Here is a 15,000-nt window from a genome sequence, read left to right as displayed (position 1 = left end):
GATAGACAGAGAGAGAGATACAGAGACAGACAGACAGACAGACAGAGAGAGAGAAATAAACATGATTAGAAAGCAGTGTATGTGTGTATGAGAGAGAAAGGGAGAGAATGAGACAGAGACAGGGTGAGAGAGTGACAGAGAGAGAGACAGAGAAGAGAGACAGAGAAAGAGAATGAGACAGAAAGAGAGATAATATGAGACAGTGACAGAGAGAGAAAAGGAGGGAGAGAGAGAGAGAGAGAGACAGAGAGAAAGAGAGAAAGAGAAAGAAAGAGAGACAGAGAGAGAGACAGACAGAGAGATAGAGACCGAGAGAGAGAGAAAGAGAGACAAGAGAGAGAAAAGGAGGGAGAGAGACAGAGACAGACAGAGAGAGAAAGAGAGACAGAGCGAGTGGTGGGAAAGAAAGAAATCCAGGGTAGCTTGATGCATGTGCGGCCTTTGCCATGGTGACTTGCTATGGCAACACGTCGTTGCTGTGAAATCTCTCATAGTGTGGTGGCATGGCTGTGGAGAACGGCCCCCTGATTACACACTCACAGACACGCTTTAATGAATAGAATGATGAAGGACTGCGCATATAGAACTGTACACATGCACACTCCAAGCCTGAGAGCAGAGAAATGAACATCCTTGAGCGGAAAAGACTTCTCTCAAGTTCTTTGCTAAATAGACGCGTGGCAAATGGTTCTCTGAGCACTTCAATTTCCTCTACAGACCTCTAGCACCAGGGAGGTGTGGACTCACATATTCCTTATCACCGTCCATTCAAGATACTTCGTCAGTCTCTAACGCCAGTAGAGGCTTCACTGATGAACGACTCCCCTCCCTTGAAGAACACAACGTCAACATTCCCTACGGAGAACGAGATGTAAAGGTCGAAGGATGGCATACGGCGCCCGAGGAGGATTAGATGGCTCACAAACAGAGCAGAGGGAATTCGCCTAACGATCTGAGAGCAGTCATTTTCACCAGTGGCTTCTTAATGTCTGAACTCCCTCCAGCCCGCAGCCCCAAACACATTAAGTCATTACGGAGTCTACAGAGAGAGAGAGAGAGAGAGAGAGAGAGAGAGAGAGAGAGAGAGAGAGAGAGAGAGAGAGAGAGAGAGAGAGAGAGAGAGAGACGCGCTTGCACGCTGCATTCACTAATGAACTGAGAGTGCTCCTCTGCAGAAGATTTTAAAGATTTGTGTGAATTACACCACATGAACCAGGGAGGGAAATCATCTTGTTTGGTAACTTTGTCCACTTTGTCATCGTTACCGCCGGGTACTTTCAGTGACACTTTATTTGGAGTGAAAGCAGCCTGGAGCCTATTTGCTTTGCAGTTGTGGTTTCACGTCTATGCGGATGCTGTCCAAAAACAGGCCTACCCATAAACAATGCAATGCTTCTGGAATAGGCTACTTCGTTTGGTATGTCCATGTTTTATTCTAATTCGTAGTAACTGGCGAGACTAGGCTGCTCGATTGGGCATTTGTGTGACAGGATACCAGCGGGCTCAGGACCGGAAACCAAGCAAATAGAAACCAGGCTCTCCCCTGAGGAGGGCCTGGTGACGCCAGGGTGAAAGTAAGGTGGAGAGTGCGGAGACCAAGTGGCACTCTCTGTGCATAGGGGATAGCCCCGGCCTACATTAGTGGTTTGTCCTCTTATTGCGAATGAGAGTTCACCTTCACCACGTTTCAACTAGTACATTCTAATGAGGTCCACCTGTTTATAAATGTTTACAAGTATTGCAGATCTCTTCAGTACTGGGCTACGGAAACTGAGATTCCTTGAGGGAATTCCAGTGACGAGTCATGACAATAACTAAGAAATCCGGAAGAAGTTGTCTCCTTATCAAGATCATTTTCTCTCTCTTGAGCTGGACACTACAGCAGGTGGCCTGCTGCTGTCTCTAGTCCCCGACCTGAGCAGTAGACCCACAAGGTCACGGACATGCTCTGGCATTCCCTAGGCTCCCTGTCTTTGTCCGTCAGGTTTGAGATGTGCAGTCACAGTCGGCGTTTTTGCCACACCACGGGACATTTCCCCCCCTCGCTGGGCAGATTTCATTTCAATTTCGCCTCGATATCCCTCCACGGGGTCTGCCATCTTCACTCCGCTTCAGCGATCCAGGCTGCGTGCTGAAGCTAATAGCGGTCCGCAGTCCCTGGACTGTTCAGGTAGGGTTTTACACTGTAGGATGCAGTACCTGCAGGCATGTAATATGAAACTTTATGTCGTTGAGCACACTTTCTAGTTGACAGTATTTTGAAGTCTGTCCTCATTTTGTCCCCTCAAACTACTGCTGTTCATACAGGAAAAAAAATCCACTATTTCCTACTTCCTGCCTATGACGTCACAAGTCGGCAAGTCCTGTACCAACATTTTTGCCAAATTGTTCCGTACACTTGAGGGGGCGTTCATGTGAATTTTCCCAGTCGGGAACTCATCTTTCTGATTATTCGACATGAATGCAGCATTAGTCATACTGTGAAACCATCTGGCTTCTCACTTGGCAGGTAGTTCAAGAAAGAGCATGACTTGCCCTTGGTGTAACGTGAGTTCATGCCCAGGGCGATGCAGCATAAAAATGTGAATGCATACTCATTGTGCTGTGTGACATGATTTTAAAGATATTTTAAAGTTTACAATTATGGTCCAGGCAGTTCTGCTGACAGACTCATGTATTTGTCATTTGTCTCCTCCTCCTCTTCTACCTCATGCACACTTCCCCATAGTTTAATTTAGCTTAGCTATTAGCTTTTATGCACATGCTTATGTTGCACACGCTTATGTTTGACCTTGGGAGTATCCCAGTATATTTTTCTTTGTTGTATTTTTAAAATGTGTTAGTTTGTCACCCTGTAGTAGAAAATGCTTAGTGCAGCTTCAAGCTAGATCAGGCCAACCAGTTCCTAATTTGTAGCAGTTACTGTTTCTTCATCTTGTTTGCATCTCGTGATCTGAACAGTAGACCTGAAACTACTAAACAGAGAAAAAGGGCTTCAAAGATTCAGAGCTGTTCACACTTCTCAAAGGACATGGATTTTGACAACAAAATATGACAAATTTTGTGATCCTAAAACTGTTGTTTGTTATATGGAGTGGGTTTTCCGCAACTTCAATTTTCATAATATGAAAAGGAAAAAAAATAAATGTTGCCCTCTAGTGCATTTCATGGACTGCAGACATCAGGACCGAGCCTCCAGTGGCTTTCACAGAAATAAAGTCCAGTGTTCATTCCTCTGGGGAGTAAAAGGGATAGAGGGGTACTAGCTCAGTGTCCATGCCTCTGCCCATCCCGTCTGGACACTGTGCCAGTCCCCTTCTTCTTGGGACTGCGGTGGATGGCACAGAGCCTGAGGAAGATGGTCTCAATCAAGTGGCAGCAATCTGGCCACTGGGCAGTGGCCTCTTCACTCTCTCCACCCCTGGAGTGAACTCCTGCCTCTTCTTAGGAGACCTGAACCTCCCCAAGTCCAGACAGCTCTGGTGTCTGGCAGCAAACACCACCCTCTTCTTGTCATAGTCCAGCAGGTTCTCCCACAGAGCTAAGCAGAGAGAGAACACAACAGCACATGAGAAGACTAAAGCCTGTGTGCGTGTGAACATGTATGACAGGGCACAGAGGGAAAGTAGCAAGACAATAAATGTTCCTGACCTGCTGGTTGGTTAGGGCCAGAGAGGTCTGACCTGCTGGTTGGTTAGGGCCAGAGAGGTCTGACCTGCTGGTTGGTTAGGGCCAGACAGGTCTGACCTGCTGGTTGGTTAGGGCCAGAGGTCTGACCTGCTGGTTGGTTAGGGCCAGAGAGGTCTGACCTGCTAGTTGGTTAGGGCCAGAGAGGTCTGACCTGCTGGTTGGTTAGGGCCAGAGAGGTCTGACCTGCTGGTTGGTTAGGGCCAGAGAGGTCTGACCTGCTGGTTGGTTAGGGCCACAGAGGTCTGACCTGCTGGTTGGTTAGGGCCACAGAGGTCTGGTTCCTGAACTCCACCAGATACTCTGCCAAGTTGTCAACTCTGTTCATGCCTAGTACGCTAAAAATCATCCACAGCCTGAAAAAAAAGTAGCCAGGGAGGAGGAGCCGGCTTCAGAGGAGGGACCAGGCCGGAGACAGGGAAACTCGGGTCATCGAGGAGACTTGACCCAGTAAGGTCGGTGTTTGGTTTTCCACAAAGCCCTCGTCTTCTTCCTCGCCCTCATCCACATCCTCCAGCGTGTCCTCTGTCTCCCCTGATTCAGGGTTCACCTTCTTCAGGGGTTGTCCGGTCTGACTCAGTAGGTAGTCAACACCAAGCAGCTCTCCTATGAAGGGTGCGCGTGAATACACACACACACACACACACACACACACACACACAATACACACACAATACGCACACACACACACACACACACACACACACACATAATGCCCTGTTAGTCGTATTCAAAGGTCATTCATTACCTGTTATTACAGTTATATCTGCACCATCTTATTAGTGTACAGTTGGCTTTGGCAATGGGAATGATACAAATAAAGCCGCAAACCAAAAGTATTATGTAGCCAGATATCAAATAAACATACAGTACCAGTGTATTTGGCGGGTGGACTGAAGGTTGGCACATATGCCCAGCCAAACACCTTAAGGCTGTTGGTGATGACACAGTGGGCCTTGTGGCTCTCAGGTTTAGTGCTCATCTAAAGATAACATGAAAATAATAAGGATAACAATAGTTACAGCTATGTATCCCAGCATAAACAGGGTGTAAGCAAACTACACTGATAACATGTTTTGCATTCAGATACAGTAATGACATGCATATATCTACATGCATCGACAACAGTTGTCATTCTTACATTATCTAGGCTTCAGGTGGGGTGAAATATTGTGTTCTATTGTCCACCCTAATATAAAACCCTAATATTTTACACCGCATCCATCTACTCCAAGAAGCTCACCATTACGCATGGAGCGCGCCTAGAAGACAGTTATCCATGTGGCTTACTAACGTTACAACATATACAGTACACACTGGCTAAACGTTGGCTTATAGCCAACCAATTCACATTGTTTGAATAAGCTTTACATGGTACCATATTGGCGTGGCAAACTACACGGATAACTGGTTATCTTGATTGCTACCGTGCTCACTGAAGTTGACCCGACAGCAAAATGATAAGCTAAGTAATGCTAACATTAGTTCGATCTTGTCAACACCGCTTCCTAAACTAGTCTAGCTCTTGTCGACACAGCTTCGTAAGGTATAGCTGTTAGTTATCGGTTGACCCTACAGCAAAGTTATGAAATTACCTTGTGCGACGGATGGAAATATAATGTATGTAACTATTTAAGAAGGAAATGAACAATGATTACTTACTTTGATCTGCTTCAGCCCACTATTGTACCGGGAGACGAAAATGTTGCCGAGCGAAGCTGGGGAGTTGAGTGTTGTTGTAGCCTACGGTAAACTTGGCAGAAGACATAAAGAAGGGAAGGGAAATGGTCCAAGAAATGGCCAAGTTGTTTTCAATTTGTGTGTGATTCAGCCCAGTGATTCAGGTAGCATATGATTTATATGTGATTTATATGTAATACCACAGGTGGTGTTAACTTCCACGTTGCAGAGGGGCGGTTTTAACTCCCAAATGCTGCGACAAATCTGATTTCTGGGCTTGTGCCAAAGACATATTACCGAACGGGCCTACTGGGCCCAGGCGCCCAAGACCTCAAGGGGCCCTTTGCATTTCTTGTTGCAGGGACACCGATAGAAATTTAGGGTGAGATTCCTTACACAAACATAAAAAAACATTAATATTTTGAACAGTTTATAGGGGCCCACGTCTTTTTTTAAAAGAGAGAAGCTTGTGTGGCCTACATATTTTCTTTAGCCTACTCGTTAATCTAATGGGTGGGAATGAAAGCTACCTTTCCATAGATAAATGAGTAGGATATAAAACTAGTCTATAGAGGGCACTATTAAAGTTTGTGAACTCAAGACCGTTCACACAGGTGCAGGTCACAAGGTCAATTGGTTCAATCTGTTTGATCTTGACAAAGAACCGTACATGTAAAATGGAGCGCCGTCACATATTAAGCAGAGCAGCAAAATGAAAGATTCGAAAAGAAGAGGAGTCAAGGCAGTAAGATGCTTTACAGCAGGTTCCTCGCATTTCCTTTTTTTTTTAAGAAAACAAACGCTGAGAACAACAGTGTTGTGGCGGAGGCTGTAGGGGGGTGGGGGGAGCTGGTAGGGAGGGGGAGGCTGTATGGGGGGGGGGAGCTGGTAGGGAGGGGGAGGCTGTATGGGGGGGGGGAGCTGGTAGGGAGGGGGAGGCTGTAGGGGGGGGGGGGGGGGAGATGGTAGGGAGGGGGAGGCTGTAGGGGGGTGGGGGGAGCTGGTAGGGAGGCGGAGGCTGTAGGGGGGAGGGGGGAGGGAGCTGGTAGGGAGGGGGAGGCTGTGGGGGGGGGGGGGGGGGGGGAGCTGGTAGGGAGGGGGGCCTCTACACGTCCAGGCCCAGGGGCCCATTTTTCCATGATCCGTCTATGGCTTGTGCTAGCTACATTTTAAACTGCAACGGAAAAGTAACCGACTCTATTACAATAACATATCATAAAGAGTCTACCTTCATATTTTAAGCTTGTTATGTGCATATTTAGTTATATAATAAACGACCACAAATCATCACTATGAATTCTGTGAAGTGTCGCCCTGAAAATATTGCTTGGCGATGCCTCGTCATTGTATGATAATTCCATATTACTGCACCAACGTTACTGTAGCCTAGCCTGCATAGGAGTTGGTGGAATGGGCGCAGCCCCCCTCCAGGATTCCAAATTGCAGCACTATCGTCAAAATTAGCAACCCAGTTTAAAACCGACACAACGCATTTAGATTTGAAAACCGGAATTGTTAAGAGGACACTTTGAGCTACAAAGTAAGCTAAATTGTTATAACCAAACGTTGTCTGGTTTTATACATTTACAGTTTTTGTGACGTTGTCGTCTCGGGTGTTAACGTAGCCCCTTCCACTAGCTAATACTGTGAGAGTTAGCAATATAGCCTACCTTTGTGAAATGGAAACAGATAGCTAGGTAACGTTATCGTTAATGTAACATTGCAGTAGGCCCTAACATTAGTCTATAACAGTTCTTCGCCTGTGCTGCTTATAGCTTAGGCTAACATATGGCACACCCCGATGATGCCTTATTACTTTATTAAATGTAACAAAATTAATGTCAATTTACTTCGTGACAGCTCACCTGAAATCCAGTAATTTAAGTTGCGACAGTCAACTGCTTTCTGAAGAAAGTGACGGTTTGAAGTGTGAGCGTCTTTTTTCTCTCTGTCTCTCGAGCGTCTCTTTTTCGCACTGGTTACTGGTGAGTCGCGAGCAACTGTTTCAGCGTCTCTTTCGCGCTGGTTGAAGCAAAGTAGGCCTACAATTATGTTATACAGAAGGCTATTGTAGCCTACATTTTAAGTGTAGGCTATGTTCTATTCATGTTATTTGGCGTTAATGAAATAAGCCCTATTGACAATAAAGGCCTAGGTCTACTGATCCTGCACGCACTGCTCTTCTATCAACTGGGCCTAATCTGTTCATGAAACTTTGTAGGGTAATGTAGGCTATAGGCCTACTAGTAGCCTATAGGCTGTTATTATAGGCTACTCTTGAACTTGATTTGACCGCTGATATGCATTTATTAGGCCTGATAGCCCAGTAGCTAGCCTAGTAGACGTAGGCTATTGTACCCTACATTTTAAGTATATTCCTGTTATTTGACATTAATTAAATAATTAAAGGTATCTAGACCTAGACTAGGCTATATCAATATGCCATTTGTGAATTTCGGCGAACATAGCCCAGGCCTATGTCTAATGGGCCAACTTGGAAAAAGACACCTGTTCCTTTTTAATCCTTAATCAAATTTGAATAAAACACTTATGACTAAGTGACATGAATCAGCCTCAGTCCTCAACTCTACCTTCAACTAACAACTCTACCTTTAACTCTACCAGCTGCCATGGGAAGGTGGAGGAGTGCATGAGGCTGTATAGGGGCCCCGCTAGGCGAGGTGGTGTGGCTGCTGCAGGACTGGTGTGAGAGGTCTGGTCCTGGTTCACATCGCTCGCCTGGGGGAACAAGGTATGTGGGCGGTCAGGGGCGGGCTGGCCATCTGTAGGTTCTGGAGAATCACAGAACAGCCGCCGGTGATAACGGCCAGGCTGACACCCCCCCCCCCCCCCCCCCCCCCCCCCCCCAACAGGGGTCAGACTCCAGGGCTGCTTTTTGGTCCCAGCACGCCCCTGTGTGCGGGTGTGCCTGCGGGTGCTTGTATGTTTGCATGAATTATTAATTTATTTTACCTGTTTATCTTATTCCTCAACAGCCTTTTGGACCAATGTAGAGCAAGCGATCCTCAACCTGACAGATAACCACTGCAGTCTGACCAATCAGACGTTGAGAATGAAGCTGGAGGAATGCGTCATTGTTCGTAAGAGCCAGATGTTCTACTAATACCTGCTAACAAGTCCCAAATTCACAGACCTACTTCTTAACCCTCTTGGAACCAAAGCAGTTTTGGGCCGTTTTTACTCTTGTCACATTTATTTGTACTGTGGGCTCTTTTTTCAGTGCATACATGCAGTCTGGACCTCTATTGAAACAACACAATCATGGCTAGAAATTTGATGGATTGTCTTATCGTTATTGTAACAGGATATAATGTCAGAAATAACAAACATGGAATAAATCCCACGGGCCGGATTTGGGTCTAAGAAAATGTTAAGGATGCATTCATAATAAAAGGTAGACCTAGTCATTCTCATTGATCAGCTAGTGGCCTCAGTGAATAGATATTGTACTCTAAATCGAAATAACGATTATTATTATCCCGTTCCTAATCTAACTAATCCCTTTTATTCTGTCACACTCGCCCCTTTACACCTTTATATCCTGAACTCCCTTGTACTCTCTCTCTCTCTCTCTCTCTCCCCCTCTCCTGTCTAACGTTTTCTTCAGGGTTGAGGACAGGGAGTGCGGCCCAAGGCTGAAGACAGCAGAGAACGCCAACATCCAGCCCAACCCGGGCCTCATCGTACGAGCAGAGCCCACCATCACCAACATCCTCAAGGTGTGTCTCCTACGCCCAACTACCCCCCATATACCCACTTGTAAGTCCTGCTCACACATGCGTTGTACCCTGCTACTCCCGTACGCCTCTTCCCTCACCCCTGCAACGACACGTACAGTACCTAGAACCTTCTCCAAATATACCTCTCATCTCATCTTCACTGTATCCTTTCTCATCCATTTCTATCTGTTAACACAGTCACAGAGGGCTCATAGGACTAGTAACTTAATATATCAGCATTGGTCACCCGTCTTCAGTTGAGACCAATACTGGTATAGATTTGTGACTCAAGCCATCATAAAGCTGCCCTGGTTATAAAACAGTGAATAGTTATCCATAGCCTGCTTTGATAACATTTTGTGTCTCCCCCTTGTCCCTCCTCTCCTGCCAGCACTGGAGTGCCAACGTGATCAGCTGTGTGACGGTGCATGACTCTTGTCCAATCAGCACTCCCCTAGGCCCCAAGAGGCTGGCCAACCCGGAGGAGACTCCCTCCCCCAGCCGGGAGGGGGAGGGGGGGTGCACTGCCCACAAAACCTCAGTGGGACCAGGTCAGCGTGGGCACACTGCCACTCAATCCCCCCCACTGTGTCACTTCTGTCCCTTAATCTCAACACTCTTCCGTGGATCTAGTCTCATACATCCGAATACATTATGAATTCCACTTGGCTTGGCGGACCAGCAACTGCAGTCTTACAACATTATGCTAATCCTTTAATGCTGAACTTAAAACGCTGAACACATTCTGTCTTGCTTCTAAGAGCATCCTGCCGGTGCCTCTGTGAAGTCCAAGAAGGACTGGGATCAGCAGTCCAGCAAGTCAGGGGCCTCCAGCACTGACCGTCATCAGCGAGCTACAGTACATCCACCAGATCCCTGCCTCTCAACCTGAGTCAGGTAGTTAGTTATCTGCAATGTACAATGTTTACATTTACTGATTGTGTTTGGGGTCACACTGTAACATTAAAAGGAAGTGATATGAATGCTATCAGGTGCCACGTTTTTCCTCTTCCTTGGTACAACAGTCTGTGATGTCATCGTGCCATGACCATTCGTCTGGTGGCAGCAGCTCCTCGCGCAGACAGCTCCAGCCAAGGTACCCTCCCCCTGGCTCCTCCCACTCCTCCTACTGGCTCCCCCTGGCTCCTTCTACTGGCTCCCCCTGGCTCCTCCCACTCCTCCTGCTGGCTCCACAAAGGCTCTCTCTCCAGCTCCACCCATAACCTGTACGCCTACACAGCCTTTATAAGAATGCCTGTCATTGGCCAAGAGGTAAGAAGAGCCAGACGTTCCAATCATACCTGATAACAATGTTAGGGATGCATTCATAATAAAAGGCCTAGTGCTTTTCAGTGACAAGTGGCCTCAGTGAATAGATTTTGAACCCTATATCGAACCTAGCAGTTAATATCTCCCGTTCCTAGTACAGCCCAAGGCTGAAGACCACAGAGAACACCAGCCCCCGTGATAAATGATGGATGCAGGCCTCTCCAAGTCTACTGAGAGGGTCTGCTGGGGGTCATTGGACACATGCTGTCTGGTTATGCCTTAGAACGATTGAAATTGGGCAAACAAAACACTGTAGGGTTTATCATCAGTGGCATGCAATTTTAAACCCACAACTTTGTATTAAATTGTTTCCTCAATAATCACTGAGCCATTGTGGATGTAGCCTAATGATTGCTGTTGTAGTGGGTTTATTTAGCCTAATGAGATTGCCATGATATGAAGCATTTGTCTTGACATTGCAATTGTTGGTGCACAAAGCATGACTAGATTTAATGGGAACTAGCCTTCGCCGTTCTTTTTGATTTCTGATTGGAGTGCACATTATGCAATACAAACCATGGTGCACAATTACATGCCGTGATGTCTGGCCTGCAATGCATAGGCATTGAAAAGTTTGCCGAAACACTGTTAGGTAGCCTACTTTGATGCAGCGTGTCAGTCTGCAGTGTATTGCTCTGACAGACCAAATATAGACGAGATTTATTCTAGACATCAGGGACTACGATAGACGCCTATTAGATGACAGCCCAAATATAGCCGAGATTTAGCCTAGACGGCAGGGACTACGATAGATGCCTATTAAATGATAGACTCTAAATAGACGTCTAGTAGCTGAAAAATTGCTTGCTGGGTTCTCAAGGAAGAGAAAATGATTGAAAATCTATATAAGTCTGTTAGACTGCTTCTCTGTCTTTCCACACCCCTCTGTCTGTCTCGTTCTCTCAGTCTTTCCATCGAGAGACACGCAGGAAGGAAAGAGTGCATGGGAAATAATCAGTGAAAGCAACAGTGGTGTGTGTGTGTGTGTGTGTGTGTGTGTGTGTGTGTGTGTGTGTGTGTGTGTGTGTGTGTGTGTGTGTGTGGGTGTGTGTGTGTGTGTGTGTCAGCTCAGGAAAGGTCTGGTGGGCAGTGGGCTCTGGAGAAAGGCTGGTCCACACCCAAATCAACACACGGCTACACAAACACGGCTAGAGCATGCTCTACAGCTGCCAGGGGAAGCACACACACACCTCCCATCCAGAGAGAGAGAGAGTGTGTGTGTGTTAGAAAGAGAGAGAGAGAGAGAGTGTCTGTGTTTTAGAAAGCGAGAGAGTGTGTGTGTGTGTGTGTGTGTTAGAAAGAGAGAGAGAGAGTGTGTGTGTCTTAGAAAGAGAGAGGCAGAGAGAGGGAGAGGGAGAAAAAGAGAGGATAGAGGCCGAGAGATAGAGAGAGAGAGAGAGTCCGTGTGTGTTAGAAAGAGAGAGGCAGAGAGAGGGAAAGGGAGAAATAGAGAGGAGAGGCCGAGAGAGAGAGAGAGAGTCTGTGTGTGTTAGAAAGAGAGACAGAGAGAAGGAGAGGGAAAAATAGAGAGAGGAGAGGCCGAGAGAGACTTATTTTTTAATTTTGCATGAAGTAATAAAGAGCTAATATTCTATCAACACTGCCTATAAGCTATGTTCAAGTACTGTTCTCTCCAATACTATACAATACAATAGACAATAACTATGCAGCAACAGATGTCAGTCAACAGAAGCAACATTTACAGGTGACAGCTGCCAGCATGCAATATAGCCTACAGGCCTGGTTTACAGGTAGGTCTACCTGTGTGAGTCTATACGTTTTCCCCCCTTCCAATTCTAGTTAGGAAATTGGCTAGTTAATTATTTGGCTTTTATACCAATTGTTCTTGGGTGGGAAATTAAACAGGAAACGAGTTGAAGTGTATTCTAACGATGGCTACTGTAGTTTTGACCACTTATTTTTTTCGTTACAAACAAGTTGTTGCTGTAAAAACCAAATGAAGCATATGGCTGCTGCTTACAATCTTTAGTTTACGTGCTTGATAGCGGTGACGAGTCAATTTTAAGGTCATCTCACTGCACAGACTGGCGCTAACAGAATACAGAATAGTATAATTACATTAATGAAAACACTAAAGTATTCATCCCGCGCCTATTCAGACGTAGGCAATAAAGCTGCTTTATTTCCGACATAATACGGTTGATATATTCCATTGTGTAAGATTTCTCAGCGTTGAAGAAAAAGAATCCCGGCCCAATTGCTGTTTTGTATGAAGCCCGGGAGCGCGCACAACACGCACATGTTCTCTCGCACTCTAGTCTCTCCCTCCCTCTTGCACAGTCGCACGCGCGCGCGCACACACACACACACGCGCACACACACACACATACACACACACACACACACACACACACACACACACACACACACACATACACACACAGGGAAAATGTAAACAAAACCCCCTTTGACAATGTCACACAACGCTTTCATGTTGACAAGTAATTGGTGACATGATTCCCACGAGCTACAGAGTACTGTGTAATACATGAACAAATGCGGCAGTGCTGTGGTGAATATTTTACGAACAGTATAGCATAATCCATACCGCTCTTTGACGGTTTGACAGAATAGAGAGGACTGACAGCTCATACTCACATCATCCCATTTCATGAATTTGTTGCCCTTTCTCAGACTCTCGGGCACCGACACGGGCTTGAGCTGCAGCGCGTGAACTCCTGGCTGTGCCCCGGCCATTGACTCATCTACTCGGACGGCACAACGGGAATCGGGTCTAGCGGTCCTTCCTTTCTCTCCTTCTCTCCCAGTCGAAGCTCTAAAGACCCCTGCACTCAGAAGCGCTACCGGCTAATGGAAGCCCACTACTGTTGCCAGTATATCATCCCCGCATATGGTGACGGGTGACGCGGCTCTGGAGCTCTCCAAGGCGGACGCAGGCGCAACAGACCGAGGAACTGGCTGGAAGCGACATGCAGCTTAAAGCCCGACTGTTGAAGGCTGATGCGGTAAGAGGAGAGAGGGAGACGGGGAGAAACCTGAATGGGTATGTGTCTGCGCTCACATTTAAAAACGGTCAATGCGGGTACGGGTTCGATGCTCGCTGTGATGGAGCGCCTCCCTGCGCCCGAGGCGAAGACGATCAATCACATCCACTGTGGGGACTCAACTGATGGACACAAGATGAGACAGACACTTGTTATGGAGGACAAACTGTATATGACGGGGTCGTTATTGTTTGAAGAAAATGGAAGGTCTGAAGACAAGTATAGTGACAATTAAGGGCTGGTTATCCACTGATAAATAATACCTTTGTACGAAGGTGATCTGCTCTGGTCCAAGGCGTAGAGGTTTTGCGTGTTATATACTGAATGTCATAGCCCCCCCCCCCCCCCCCCCCCCCCCCCCCAAAAAAAGCCACATATAGCCTAGGCTATATAAAAAATACCAAAAACGTTTTTGCGAGATCACGTGATCGGGATGGCGAAACTATAGGCTAGCGGGTGTGCCGTGCATAAAAAAGTGAGGTGGGGGGCGGAAAGTCATGCCACCTCGAGGATAAGGCTTTTACGGTTCGAAAACCGCCTTCACTTCGGTAACGGTGAGTAAGAAGGCCTAGCCTATATTATCTCTAGAAACATAAGTGTAGACAGAGTGATAAGCAGTATATGGAGAAAAGTAGCTACGAAATACGTATTAGGCAAAAACCTCTACTCCCTGGACAAGGGCTAAGCCTATACAAACCTTATGTCCTGATTTATCCAGAATAGCCAACACAGACCTGCCGTAACGGACAACACTCAATCTGACCTCTAAGGTCAATAGCCTTGAGCGCACACAATGCCCTGTCAAGCATTGCGTGATGAAGTATAATTTGGCCCATCCAAAACCTGCTTGCGGTCAGTTGGGGTCAGGTGCAGCCGTGTGACCATCCATCCCCACGCTCCAATCAGAGCGCATGTTGACAGCCAGGACAAGAATCTCAAATTCTGAATCATTCCAGCCCACGATGCCCACCTCACTCCTTGATCTGATTGGAGCATTCTGCATTGTGTGCAGCCAATCAATGCCTCCACTGGTCCCAGTCACTCACGCTCACAGCTCTTTTATGACTGAACTGGACTTGACATCATAATGAAACCTCAGGAGAACTTCAGGAGAAAACCACTTCCTCTGAGGGGACACATGGTGTGGCAGAGCCATGAGACCACAAAGTCTTTCTTTAGTTTTCCATCTCTCACTTGTTGGAAACTAGTGTCCTTCAGTGAAGTGAACCACCGACACTGTTTTCTATATTTACAAAAAAATAAAGGACGTCATTATATTCCAACTGCCTCCGCAGATTACCTGTCACTGGACGGCCACCGGTCCGGTCTTTCTGTCAGATATGTCAATTCCACAGACTTTGACAGACAGTTGTCGGTATGTCGTGGAAGCAGTTTGGCCTTGTCCACTGTTATTAATGATTAATTACTGCTGACAGGTCGTGGGCTGGTCTCTGGATAGACATGGCTACCCAGAGGAAATGAAACATGATGCTCACATCCGTCCGCCAGTAAAACTAGACGTAAACGCTGATGAGGCC

The 15,000-nt window shown here is 46.7% G+C and overlaps 1 protein-coding gene across 1 annotated transcript in view; it reads right to left on the bottom strand.

Moving 5' to 3' along the window:
* LOC311310595 (uncharacterized protein) overlaps positions 1–13,154 on the bottom strand; it is a gene marked incomplete at both ends in the record, with an annotated part of 89,611 nt that extends 76,457 nt beyond the window's left edge. Inside the window, one exon of the mRNA XM_084440105.1 lies at positions 13,056–13,154. Coding sequence (XP_084296231.1) covers positions 13,056–13,154 — 99 coding nt within the window. The remainder of the gene's footprint in view (positions 1–13,055) is intronic.
* Between the last annotated feature and the right edge of the window lie 1,846 nt (positions 13,155–15,000).

The sequence above is a fragment of the Borostomias antarcticus genome (genome assembly GCF_949987555.1).
Source record: "Borostomias antarcticus genome assembly, chromosome: 6".
Classification (NCBI taxonomy): domain Eukaryota; kingdom Metazoa; phylum Chordata; class Actinopteri; order Stomiiformes; family Stomiidae; genus Borostomias; species Borostomias antarcticus.
The sequence above is the reverse complement of the archived record's forward strand: the minus strand, read 5'-3'. Positions and strand labels throughout refer to the sequence as shown.